This window comes from Gracilinanus agilis, chromosome 4, assembly GCF_016433145.1.
Source record: "Gracilinanus agilis isolate LMUSP501 chromosome 4, AgileGrace, whole genome shotgun sequence".
In the NCBI taxonomy this organism is placed as follows: Eukaryota; Metazoa; Chordata; class Mammalia; order Didelphimorphia; family Didelphidae; genus Gracilinanus; species Gracilinanus agilis.
In genome coordinates, this window is record NC_058133.1 from 151,509,755 (window position 1) to 151,523,210 (window position 13,456).

The 13,456-nt window shown below is 35.9% G+C and overlaps 1 protein-coding gene across 1 annotated transcript in view; it reads right to left on the reverse strand.

Moving 5' to 3' along the window:
- Nucleotides 1-13,456, reverse strand: part of TBCE (tubulin folding cofactor E) — a 117,977-nt gene that overhangs the window by 87,844 nt on the left and 16,677 nt on the right. The window contains exons 3-4 of the mRNA XM_044675902.1: nt 8,258-8,391; nt 4,069-4,153 (exon numbers count right to left, since the gene is read on the reverse strand). Of these exons, the coding sequence (XP_044531837.1) occupies nt 4,069-4,153; nt 8,258-8,363 (191 nt within the window). The 5' untranslated portion in view covers nt 8,364-8,391. The remainder of the gene's footprint in view (nt 1-4,068; nt 4,154-8,257; nt 8,392-13,456) is intronic.

The window sequence follows — 13,456 nt, forward strand, 5'->3', positions numbered from 1 at the left end:
ATACTTAGCCTCAGACAAAAGGCTTCCTAACCTGCCCTCCACCCAAAAGTTAATTAAATCATTAAATATAGGTGTGACATACTTAATAAAGGTGTGATATTCTTAAAGGGACCACATCCTTACTTGTAAATTTTCACACCCTGACTTTAACCCCTAGCCAGTAGCATCATCTACTGACAAAAAACCAGAATTACTAGCAATCTAATAATTAAATTTAAACATAATAAGAAAACCATTCAAAATTATTTTTGATAGCATTTCCAAAGCTGGAACAGCATAGTTTTTTTGGCATTTAAACTGGCTCATAATCACAGAGAATATATCAAAATGGATATACTTAGCACTGTTCCTGGGTATGACTATAATACTAGGTTATGGAGTGTTTTATTCTTTCTCTCTCAGAGAGACTTGACAAATACCCTAAGTATTCTAGAGATACAAATAAGAAATTCATCTCAATACTGCATATTGGTGTGTAAATAGAATTAGCTCTAGCCCATTCATAGTCAAAACTCTACTTACTCTAGGCATTGAGATGATATCATCCCCACCTCCCTTAGTGGGGAGGGGAGAAGAGTTACCCACATGTGACAATAAGTAACAAATCAAGAACAAGGGAATGTCCTTTGGGCAGTCCAAATCAGTGTAGAGGTTGCCATTTGTCCACTTGAATTAGAGGTGGACCCACAGGAAGTGACAAGAGACACTATCTCTTCAAGTATGTTGGTTACTTCCTGGTGAAGCAGTTCCCGCTTTGAACTTGGTGCTGAAGCATCTCTGCTGAGACCTCAGGCTGCTTCCACTCTGAATTGTCATGTGGGTAAGTTAGGCTGACTTCCTTGGCCTACCTTGGCGTTTTCAAACTCTGCATTAAGTAGGCTTATAGCCTCTATGATTGCTATGGTCTTGTGGCTTGTAGCCTAGTTTAAATAGCCTTTTAACCCTCTCTCTCCGATCAGGCCTCTGCAGGCCTGGATTAGCCTCTCCCTCTCTCTATTTCCCTACCTTTTACCTTCCTAATTGTAAATAAACCACCTTAAACCCGATCCTGACTTGGGACTATTTAATTATGGAATCAATCTGAATATTTGATTCCTGGCGACCACACTTTAAATATATATATATATACATATATATATATAAAATACCTAATATCTCCTTCTAACATTGGTTACAAGGCAGAAGAGTGGTAAGGGTTAGGCAACTGGGATTAAGTGACTTGTGTGATATTGGAAATTTGGGGTTCCTTGAGCTTTAATATTGAGGTCTCAGGTATAAACTTCCTGTGGACATTTAGAGGACTTGAAAACTACATTTCCCATGATTCTTCTTACATAATACAGGTGGGCAGGAAGTGTGATTACATAGAGAGAGGAATAGTCTCAGAATTTGATTGGAATGCTCTCTTTTCTACGAAGCAGTGACAGTGAAGGTATAGTGGGCATTTTGAATTAGATCTTAGCAGGCATGTGGCTTTCTTAATTAACAATATGGATTACAATAAACCATTAATATTTTAAAATATATCCATCTATATCAAAATTATTCACAACACTTGCCCAGGATCACACAGCTAGGAAGTGTCTGAGGCCTGGCTCCCAATCCACTGAGCTACCCAGCTGCCCCCTCTATCAAGTATTTTTAATCTCCCCTTGTTTACTGACTCCATACCTACTGCCTACAAACATGCCCAAATCTCTTTCTCTCCCAAAACACCCTCATTCTTCAAACAATTTGGTACTGGGTGTGAGATAAAAAGATTGATCAATGGAACATATTAAGTACACAATAAATAAAATCAGAACACCCTACTATTTGATAAACTGAAAGATCCTCACTCTTGGGACAAAAACACACCATTCAACAAAAACTATGGGGAAAAAGTTGAAAGTAATCTGGGGTAGAACCTAGGTATACACCAGCATCTCACACTAAATACTAAGAGAAGCTGTAAACAGGTGCATATACTGTGTGTTTGGAATTCAGGGAGGTGCCATTTAAAAGTATCTTACAAACTTCCTGTGGACACGTGGGGACTTTGAGACTACATTCCCCGTGATCCAATGGGTTTCCGGTTTTTGGTGGTGGGGACGTCTCTGATGTCCTCAAACGTATAGGGCAGCTTCAATTCGGAGGGCGGCCTGGAGACGGCCTCTTTGTTACCTGAGTGGGCTCTCTGGCGTGGGAGACTAGGAAGATGGGTGGAGATACAGATGGGCAGTAATTTTAAAGATAGTCAGGCTCAATCATATATATTTTACCAACATGACCATAGCAATTAAAATATTAATTTCTCTTATAATCCCAGTCTTTATCATTTTTAATCGTGACAATACTAGACATAAAAGGAGATATCATAAATTAGTGAAGCACTGAAGAAATTACCTGTTGGATCTATAGATAAGGGAAAAGTTCACAGGAGGTAAAATGAATAATTTTGATTACATAAAATTAAAGAGTTTGCATGCACACACACACAAATGTAGGTAAAATTAGAAAAGTAAGAAATATAGGGGAAAAAATCTTTGCAACAAGTTTTTCTGATAAAGGTCTCATTTCTAAGACAGGAAACTGATTCAAATTTGTAAGAATAAGAGTTATTTTTTTTTCAAGAAGTTATTGAAAATAAAAGTATAAAAAAAGAAAGGTGGTGCATCTCTTGCTGAGAGTGTTATATAGAAAAACTACTAAATAACTCCAAGGAAAAGACAGAAGGAAAGTTTTCATATACAGTTGTCCCTTACTATATTGTAGTTCACTTATCATGGCTTCACTGTGTTTTTTTTTTAATATATCTAATTCTGTATTGCAGAGTTATACTTATCGAGGAACACTACTGGCTGATGGAATGAAAAGCAACCAACCACAGCCCTGTGTTCTGTATCCTGGGAGCTGATTGGCCCAGTGACTGTAGGTTAATAAGAATGTGGAAAAGGTTTATAGGAGAGTGGGAGGGGTGTATGAAGCCTTAAAATACATATAAATAATAAAATAAATAAAATGCTTCTACTTCGTGGATTTTCATCTATTGTGTGGGTCTCTGGAATGCAACTCCCATGATAGGTGAGGGATCACTGTACAGCAAAATATTTCGTACTGGAAGAAGATTGGAAATAAGGTAGGTGCCCCATGACTGGGGGATGACTGAATAAACTGTGGTTCATGAGTGAAACTGAATAATAATATACCAAAAAATAATGAATATGAGGAATTCAAAGAAATGTATAAAGATTAGTATGACTAGATTATGAATCAAATAAGGAGAACTAAGTAAATACAGTAGCTTAAAGGAAAGTCACACAAAAAGACCTTAAGTTGAGACCAATGCAGTGAATCTTCAAGTCAGACAACTGATAATGGGGCACACCTCTCTCCTTGTGGCTGAGAAGTGATGATCTCTGCACAGAATGAGGCATATGCTGCATAAACAGTGTGTCAATTTGTTTTACTTAACTGAGTTTCTTTCTTAAGAAATGGTGAGATTAGTCACCATTTCTTTGGTGAGACAGTATTGGGACATGACAATGATTAAAAATAAATCATTAAAAAATGAACTCCTTAATAGTCAAAATTATTTCTCTTTTCTGGTCTTCCATATTACCTCATGAGAAAAATTAACATTTAAACACAACTACAAAAAAAGGCAAGAAGAGTATTTCAGGATAATGAGATAATACAAACCAAATTAATGCAAGCAGCTTAGAGATAACAATTTTTTAAAAGGTAACTTCATTTGGTAAAGCCCCTGGTGACTGAAATAACATATTTAGAACTCATCAAGAAAAGAACCAAAACAGATATTCTTAGGAATGATACTTGTTTAAGTATAAAAAGATTCACAATTATTCTGTATCTGCTGGTTTTCATTTCATTTTCTTACCTCTTCTTTCAAATACAAACAAATAGCAGCAGGTTATTCCAACAGGAAAATGACCAATAAAAAAAACAGTATATTTTTATATGTAAAATAACACATTTTACCTTATGAACATCAAAATGCTTCTTTTTCTTTTTTCTTTTTTATGCTATACTTCTAGATAAATATACTTATATAAAACAAAAAATTACCTGCATTTAAAATATACAGTCCCCTCATGGCTACCGTCATGCTTTCCTCTTTGAGGGTTGTCCCATTCTACTCCCAGCCAGAGTCCTTAAGAAAAAAAGATTAAATGAGAAATATCTTTTGGGAAGGCAAGATCATCTCAGCCATTCCTGTACTAACCAAAACCACAATACACTTAACTTAAACATCTGAAAATACACCATGGGACACAAAAGTCTGTTAAAAGGATTCTAGTTTTGTTTCTTTTATAAAATCAAACTAAACATGAGTAATTATCATCATTCAATACAAAGACTGTAAAAACTACTTGATGTGCTAGTGGGGTTAGAGAAACTAAGACATCACAGAGCACCTCATGGTGAAGAAAAAAAAAAAAGTTAATAGGTAGAAGCAGAAGTTTCTCCATGTCCAGCAAGCAGTACATGCATCTCCAGCATTCAAATATCACCTCACACTCTGTAGGGCAGATTGCCCATCCCTTGTTCACTCAAGAAAACAAAAAGAAACTTTTACTTTGCAGTCAACTTCCTCTGTTTTTTGATCTGCTGGCCTTTAGATTAACAATGAGCAAGAAGAAGGAGAGAGGGTATTTGCAATTCTACCACCTTTCCTAATCTTGGATATAGCAGCTCATATCACACTGGTTTATACTGAACTGTCACCTCAAGTTAGAAAACAGAACCAATAAATTATCCTAAACTGGGATGGAAGAGATATTGTTACTACAGTTTTTAAGTTATGGCCATTTCAAGGTTTTTGGAACCAGGCAACTTTGAACTAGGTTGGATTTAGCCTAGTCCTACTTTAAATTTTTTCAAGCAATAAAATCAATCATGTTTCAGGTTCTAGTACAGCCTGTGGGAAAACTAATCTAAACAAAAGCGAGGCCTTAATTTCAAATCCAAGAGAAGAGGTGATTGAGATGGGAAAACCTATTGCAAATATGCCTTTTTTTTAATAGGGAGATTCCCTATATTTTCTCTTACTGGAAAAAATGCATGCATGCACAGATATTCATAGCCAAGATCCAAGCCAATATGTGAAACTTTGGAAGCTAGTTTCTAGCCATGTATTACTGAGAACCTCATATTGTAGGATGGCCAAAATCTTCTAATTGTCTGTGGAAAGGGGAAAAAAAAAACAAAAAACAGTGACTCAGGAGGAGCTGAACCAGAACTGAGCATGTATACAAAAGTTTCTCATCATTTTTTAGTCTTTTTCCATTTTGGGTTATAAGTGAGATAGGACTTCTTTGACTAAAGAGAAGTAGGAAAGGTGGTTGTAAGCACATGAATTTCTTTTGTGTTTATTTCTTCTTGATCTTAGGTGAATGAGAATTCCAAAAGGGGAGAGTTCAGATCCAGAGACCAAGAAGAAGTACTGTCAGCTATCCCAATGGTAGCAAGAATCAGTAGCAGTGTCCGCTTAGTAGCTGTGGCCATAAGAGTAGCCCTCTGAAAGAACTTGTAGACAAATATGGAAAAATAGTCACCTAAAGACAGTAGTGGACTTCAGGGAAAATTACCCTTGAAGAGAGAAGGGCTGGCTATAGACTCCAGAAATGTACAGTTTCTCAAAACCCAATAAAGAGCTATACTTAAATGAAATTTTATGAGAACATTCTGAACCAAAAGTTGGGAGACCCCCCTTTATCACACATATTCTCTAGACATTTGCCTTACTACCTCTGTATTTGAAGTATGAGCTCACTCTCCCCAAGAACCTTGTGTATGGGCAAAGGGAGAATGCAACCCTGGTTTCAGAGGAATGTTTTATACTAACTCTTCTTGTTAAATATTTTTAGTAAACCCCTTTTCTAAAAGAGAATAGAGTTCAAATGGTTGATTAATAAAAGGGAGCATACCAGTGAGGTGTTACAGTGTTCAAAGACACAGCACCTCAGGATTGCCTCTAGAACAGTGTTGGGCAACCTTTTTTTTATTTTATTTTATTTTTAATCCTTACCTTCCGTCTTGGAGTCAATACTGTGTATTGGCTCCAGGGCAGAAGAGTGTAAGGGCTAGGCAATGGGGGTTAAGTGATTTGCCCAGGGTCACACAGTTAGGAAGTGTCTGAGGCCAGATTTGAAGATGGGCAATCTTTTGAGCTTGGTGTGTCAAAATTTGCCCAAAAAAACCGAGCATAACTTGGGTGGTATATCACTTCGAGAAAAAAAAAACATAATTTCACGATATTTATAGTTTAAATAACAAAAAATGTATAATTGTAGTATATAACTGTATTTAATAAATCAAAATAGGTAAATTATGTTATAGGGGATTTGGAAGGGAGGTAATATGAGGATGAGGTAGGATATAATAGGGAGATGCAGGATATAATATGAGGCTGAAGCTAGGCGTAATAACAGGTAGGATCAGGGAATAAGATAAGGCAAGGGATCCAAGGCTAGAGGTAATCAAGTGAATAGACTAGGTAGTAGGGAAGTTAAGGCAATATAGTGGATAAGGAAGGTTCAAAGATGAAGGATGGCAGTTGAGGTGGTAGGAGAAATAAGGGAATGTCTGAGTTCAGGGAGTATAACACTGAGGTAACAAGGATTGCCAGGGAGAGGATGAACTAATCTAAACAGGCAAACAGCAATAGGGAATGCAGACTAGGACTTAGGGTAAAGACAAACTCTGAAGGGAAACAGACTGATTGAAATTAACTACAGGCTTTAGTTAATATCACAGGAAGGGACTTGTTTTGAAGTTATACTTCCTTCAAGATGGATACCCGGCTTCCCTCAAACCCAGAGTATTTTGATTCTATTCCTCTTCTTCCCTTTCTTACTAATTAACTAATAAAGTAACCAAAAGGTCTATTTTAAACACAAAGGAGTTTATTGTCTTCTCAGGTTAGATTGTCAGGGTAAAAGGATCAAGGAAGCCCTAACAGCTGCTTAGAGAAACCTCAGGCAGGGGAAGGGAAGCAGGAATGGAGTCTGAGAAAGGTTCTGCCTTTACTCAGCTCTCAAGGTGATTTTGAAATCAAAAGGGATTAGGATGATGGATACAAAACCTCTCTGGATAAACTACTGCAAGGGTAGGGCTAAACTCTCACAGATTTGAACTAACTCTCTGATTCACTCTCCGTATTCACTCCTCACAGACATTTAGGTAAGGGAAATGAAGGTAGGAAATGAGGTAGAGTATGGAGATTCAAAGGTTTTATCTAAATTAACAAATCTCAAAAAACTGGAAAAATAGGCTAAGGTTTCAATCTCCAGAAGGAGCTCGGCTGGCCCTGGTTCCCTCCACAAGTTCCCAAGTCCAACTGAAACTGACATAAGCACCCAGCAAAAGCCTGCAAACTGTTAAGCCCTGCTCTCTGTATCACAATTAACATAGGTAGAATTGTCATCTATAGTGCCCAGAGTGTCTACACTACACTAGAGGAAATGTTTCATCCTCAGCTTGCAACCCCATACTTCTCTGTATGCAGCCACATGCAGCCACATGTCATTGAAAATGGCTATGACATGACTGATACGCATGTCATAGGTTTGCCATCACTGCTCTAGAACAATAAAGAGAAAAGTAATCAGCCACCCTCTATGGACCCAAACTACTAAATAAGTGGGGGTTAGGGAAGTAGTCCCAGAGGGAGTACTACATCATGACATGTGTTTCTGAGATAGCCAGAAAATCAACTTTTTTTGTTTATTCTGAGGACACTAGGAAGAAATCTCTATGAAAGGAGCTAAAGAACAAATTATTTTGAAACTGAAGAATGTTTCTGAAATAAATACATTCTAATTTAGCTATTTTATAACTTCAGATTTTTGTGCATCAGGTTTTCTTAACAATGGGAATAACAATTTTTAAATTAAACACTTTAAAAATCTTTTTTAAAATCCTTAGATATTAAAATTGACTAAAAGTAATTACCATTACACATCAAAATAAAGTTAAACCTTATTTAAATGGCATTCATTTTTAATAGATTCTAGAAATAATATAGCCACTGTCAACAAAACCACATTAGATATAGCACAACTGCATTATAAGATGGCTAATTAGATTCAAAGAACAAGTCAAATCATATCCTTTAAACAGAACAAATCCACATAGTAAAAGCCTATAAAATTGGAAGCAGTGTCATAAAAGGTTTACAATTTACTTCTACTAGTATGACAAAGCTTCACTGAAACACAACACAAAGGAAAAAATAATAATGAATTTTATCTACCTGCAATGGGAGGAACACTGCCAAAATAGCGCACTGTTGCAAGTTCTCCATTAACATCAATTCTTCGGCCAATTACATTGGAAGGCACAGAATCACTCATGGTCATAAAACTAGTATCCAAAATATTTAATAATCTAGGAGGAAAAAAATCCATGTGAATAAAAATTTAATCAAAATGTTTAAAGTCAAATTTTTAAAATCTGTACTCCATACTAATTTAAAACAAAGAAAATGCTTCCTATCATTCTAGTCTTTTCTAGATTTGACAAGTATGACAAAACCCTATGTAACTTGTTCATATACCATAGTTTTTATTTAATATGGCTCTATTTAAATGTCTGAATTTGTTTTAAGCATTTTGAGAGAGTTCACTCAGACTAGTCATAATCAGAGGGGAAGAAAAGGGATATATAATATTATCTTCTCAGAGAGATAATAAACCAAAGGAAAAGAATTATTTAACTCTTGCCAGAAAGAGCTGAATGAAGCCTTGGTTGTGAGTATCACCTATAGTGAAAAAAAACAAGTTAAACCAAACAACTCACAAGAATTTTAAAGAAATGTTAATTATTTTTGAAAATGAGCTATGTGAGGGGCAGCTGGGTGGTTCAATGAACTGAGAGCCAGGCCCAGAGATGAGAGGTCCTGGGTTCAAATCTGACTTTAGATACTTCCCAGCTTTGTGACCCTGGGCAAATCACTTATCCTCCATTGCCTAGCCCTTACTGCTCTTCTGCCTTAGCACAAATACACAGTATTGATTCTAAGGTGGAAGGTAAGGGTTTAAAAAAAAAAAAGAAATGAGTTACATGAGTGGATAGGACAAGATTCTAATATAAACTGGATTCCAGCAACCTGAGGTTTTAGGGTAACACTACTTAATAAGGGACACTTTTTAAAGTCACTGGTAAGCCAAACAAACCAAAGTCACAACTTTTACTTTGAATTCTTTACAAAACCAAAGTACAATAGAAAGAACATAGAATTTAGAGTCAGAAGACAAAGAAGCTTCTCAATATATAACTATCTGAAGTCATCACTCTAAGAATTGATGACAGACATGTAAAACCCAGTAGAATTGCATGTTGGCTATGGGAAGGGTGTAGAGGGAGGGGAGGGAAAGAATATTAATCTTGTAACCATGGAAAAATACTCTAAATTGATTAATTAAATATAATTAAAAAAAAAAGAATGAATTGATGTCAGTAGGGAAGGGTTTTGAATATTGATATTACTACATAATACCCTTAACTGGTAGGGAAGTTTCTTTGCCTTTCTTCACTTGAGCTTGCTAATAACCAGAATGTCAGGGGTTTGACTAGAAGATCTCTAAGATTCCTTCTAGTGCTAAATCAATGACTGTCTATGTACAGACATCATATTCAAATTTAGTATACTGTCCTCTAAGGCAAAAATTTGTTTTATTTATCTTAGTATCTTCTCTAAACTGCAATGTATCTTTGTATCTAAATCAGAATTGAGAGGCACATTAATTTGCTTTAAATTAATCCTAATTAAATCTTATCATTTTAGATTTGGCAATCATTTCTGTTAACAGCAGGAACCCTGGTGACATGAAAATGTAGATGCAAGCTATGCAAAAGCATGGACATAGGGAAGAGTCAGATGACAATCTAGAGTACATGTTTAATAGATTGCTAAATAAATGAAGTTGTTACATGAATTAAAATTAGTATGTCTACTTTGTTATGAATGACAATATTGCTATTTCCCCACCATTTTTTATTTTATATTGAACGCTTTTATATGGAACTTTCATAATCTTAGAACTGGAAGAGACTTGAGTAACATGATCCAAATTCCCACCCAATAATTTATAAATACATCCCTGACTTTCTCTCTTTCTCTCTTACCTTTCAGCTTAGATCTGTAACACCAAAAATGTGTCAAATCTGCAACAAAACAACTGACATAGGTCCAAGCTAATAACTATTTATTAAAGGGACTGGGCCCCCTTTAACAAACAGGATCCCAGACCTTCCCCACAGACCCCATCTTGCCTCAACCAGTCTGTAAGCACAAGATTAGATGGATACAATACAAAATATACATTCTCACTGGTGGATCAAAAATCAGGCAGAAATAAGAATGACTGCTACCAGCTTGTATTTCTAGTAATAAGGTAGGGTCCAGAGGGTAAAGACATAAACTGAAAGGAGCTTGTCAAAAGAGTTGAGAAGGTCAGGTTTTGCCTAATGTTGGCCAATCAGGGAAAGGGCCATAAGGACCAACAGAGTCCTAAAATAACCAGAAATTTTCCACTGAACTTTATGGCATCCTTTGTCATGAAGAATTTAGATGATTGAAACTAGGATGGAGACGAATAGGCCTAAAGTGGAGATTCTTTAGCTGTGATAGGGCAGAGACATATCCTAACAAGTTCTACAGTCTAACATAAAGAAAATCTACTCAGTTATTTAACCTAAACAATTATTCCTAATTACATTATGCATTAGAATTAGTTGATTCTCCTTAATTGATAAAATGTATATCAATGTTTGAAAATTTAAAAAATCAAGAAATAATTGCTACCTCTATGGAATCAAGTTAAACTGAATAATATTGATTGAAAATTAACATAAGGATAATATTACTCTAAGATGGGCAGAGATATACCCAAACAGGATAGGATCAAATTATTTCTCAGAGGCCATTTATCATTAATTACAGTCCTTATTGTATTTTCTGTTGAGTCTGCACCTACAGATTAGTTATAATTGGTTTCCCATCTTGCTTCCCAGTTCTAATAACTAAGGTCTTGCCTCATCCCCACCTCAGTCTACCACCTAGGCCACAGTTCTTCCTGGCTGAAGTTCTGCTTTGTCCATTCAATGACTTGGAATCTTGCTTCTAAAGTCCAGCCCCCATGCTCAAGTTTTGGATACCCACCAATAAGTCTAAATATGACTGAATTTTTTACACAAATTTCCACCTCCTGCCAGGTGACGGATTACTCTGAGACATGTTACAAGGCTTCTCTACTTAATGTTTATCAGACCGATTGTCTGCCTACCTGGATTTCTGCCTATAATTGCCCAAATTGACCTTGTGGTTCTGTCAGTTCTACTGTTTCTGATCAATCCCAATCTAGCTTTTAGCATTTACCTGACAGATAGTAAATGTTTAATCGATATTTGTTAACTGACTGACTGCTGGCAAACATAAAATAGAATTCTTTCAAGAATACTGTTATGGGTGGTTATCAAGACTCTGACTGAACATTTCTAGTCACTAGGTATTTACAAGGAATTTCTCATTTGTGAACTCTATTGGAAAGTTCTTTTTTAAAATGAACTAAAATATACATCCCCATAACTCTTAACAGCTAATCATAGTTTTTTCTTTGACAACTACACAGAATAAATATAATCCTTTTCCCACATGTTATGATTACAATTTTCTGGAGACTATCTTAACTCATAATAATTTATTAAATTTTTAAAAGGCCAGAGAAAGTGAAGGCACTAGCCAAATGTAGCCAGCCACCTTCCCTTCCAAGAGCCAGGACCACACAACTCCTCACTCTGGATTCCCAGGAAAAAAAGCCCCCATTTCCTCCGGGTACTCCAGTTTATGCTTTTCTCAAGCCTCTCTGATTGGAGGTCTCCTCACTCTGAACAAGAGGTGAATCTTTTGAACACCAGGGAGTCACCTTTGGAATGGCTGCACAGTGTTTCCATGTCCAGTTTTCTCTACCCCTCTATCTTAAAGAGACTTGCTTACAGATAAACAAAAAGCTTTTTTGCCTCCATTCTTTTTCAGCAAGAAGGTGGGGGAAGAAGCAAATTGTAGCTTCAATCTTAAGATTAAACTTTTTTTCCTACTAAAATCCAAGGTTGTCTTGGGGGTGACAAAAAAAAGGGATACAGCATATTATGAAATTTAAACACACACAACAGCCTAAAAGAGGTAGATTTGTTGCTAGAAAGATAGGTAGGTAGGTAGATAAACAGATAAATTGATAACAAAAATATAGATATATAGATATTGCTATCTGATCTTGCCATAGTCATCACTTTTCCAGGCTAAATATTTCCAATGCTTTTCCCCCAAGTATTCTTCAAATAAGGTTTTAAGCCTCTTCACTATCCTAATCATTTGCCTTACTTTTCCCCTTTAAAATATAGTGATGAGAATTAGAAACCACATTCTATATGTAGTTTTGATGATAAAGAGTTCAGAAGTTCTATAACTTTCTTTGATATACACTAAGCATCTTTTTGTCACTTAATCTATGATTGTATTGTTTTTTATAATATCTCATACTATTTTAATTAACTCAAACTCTTAATTTTTCCCATGTATAAACTCTGTTCTTCTGGTAGGTTTCTTTCATCTTATTCTGTAATTTTTTTAAATAAAGTACAAGATTTTATAATAATCATAACTGAATTTTCATATCAATAACTTGGACCCTGGTGCAGTAGAGATCAGGAGATGAACTATAACAGATGTGGACTTGGGAAAACATGAATGGATACTTCCATACTATGATAATGATAACTTCAAGATTGTTTACGGATAGTCTCTGGGGGCGGCAAGTTCCTGATACCTATCTAGATTAGTCAATGTAAGTTTTTTTATTTTTTTAGAAAACCCTTACCTTCCATCTTAGAATCAATACTATGTACTATGTACTGGCAAATGACTTGCCCAAGTTCACAGAGGTAGGAAGTGTTAGAGGCCAGATCTGAATCCAAGACCTCTCACCTCTAGGCCTGGCTCTCAATCCAGAGTCATGTAGCTGCCCCACCAATATCATTCTTTAGTGGAAGCATGAAGAATGGTACAACTGAAAGTGAGTTGGAAGGGGTAACCTCACAGAGCAATGCAGTCTTTGGTGGTTATGGATTCCTTAACTTCTTTAACTTACTGTACTGTCATTCAACTAAGATGAGACCCAAAGGTTGTAAACTCTTTTTGCACATTGACTGGAAAACAACTGCAGAAATGCCACTTATCTTATAGGAGGCAGAGAACAGTGTAGTAAATAAAATATGATACTAGCTATGTAACCAACCCTTGGCAAATTACCTAAACTCCTTCACCTTTAGTTTCCTCTTCTATAAAATGGGGATAATAATAATATCTGTCTCAAAAGTTTGTTGAAAGGATCAACTGAGATAAGAAAAGTGCTTTGAAAGTTTTAGAGCTCTACATAAAAGTTAACTGTTATTT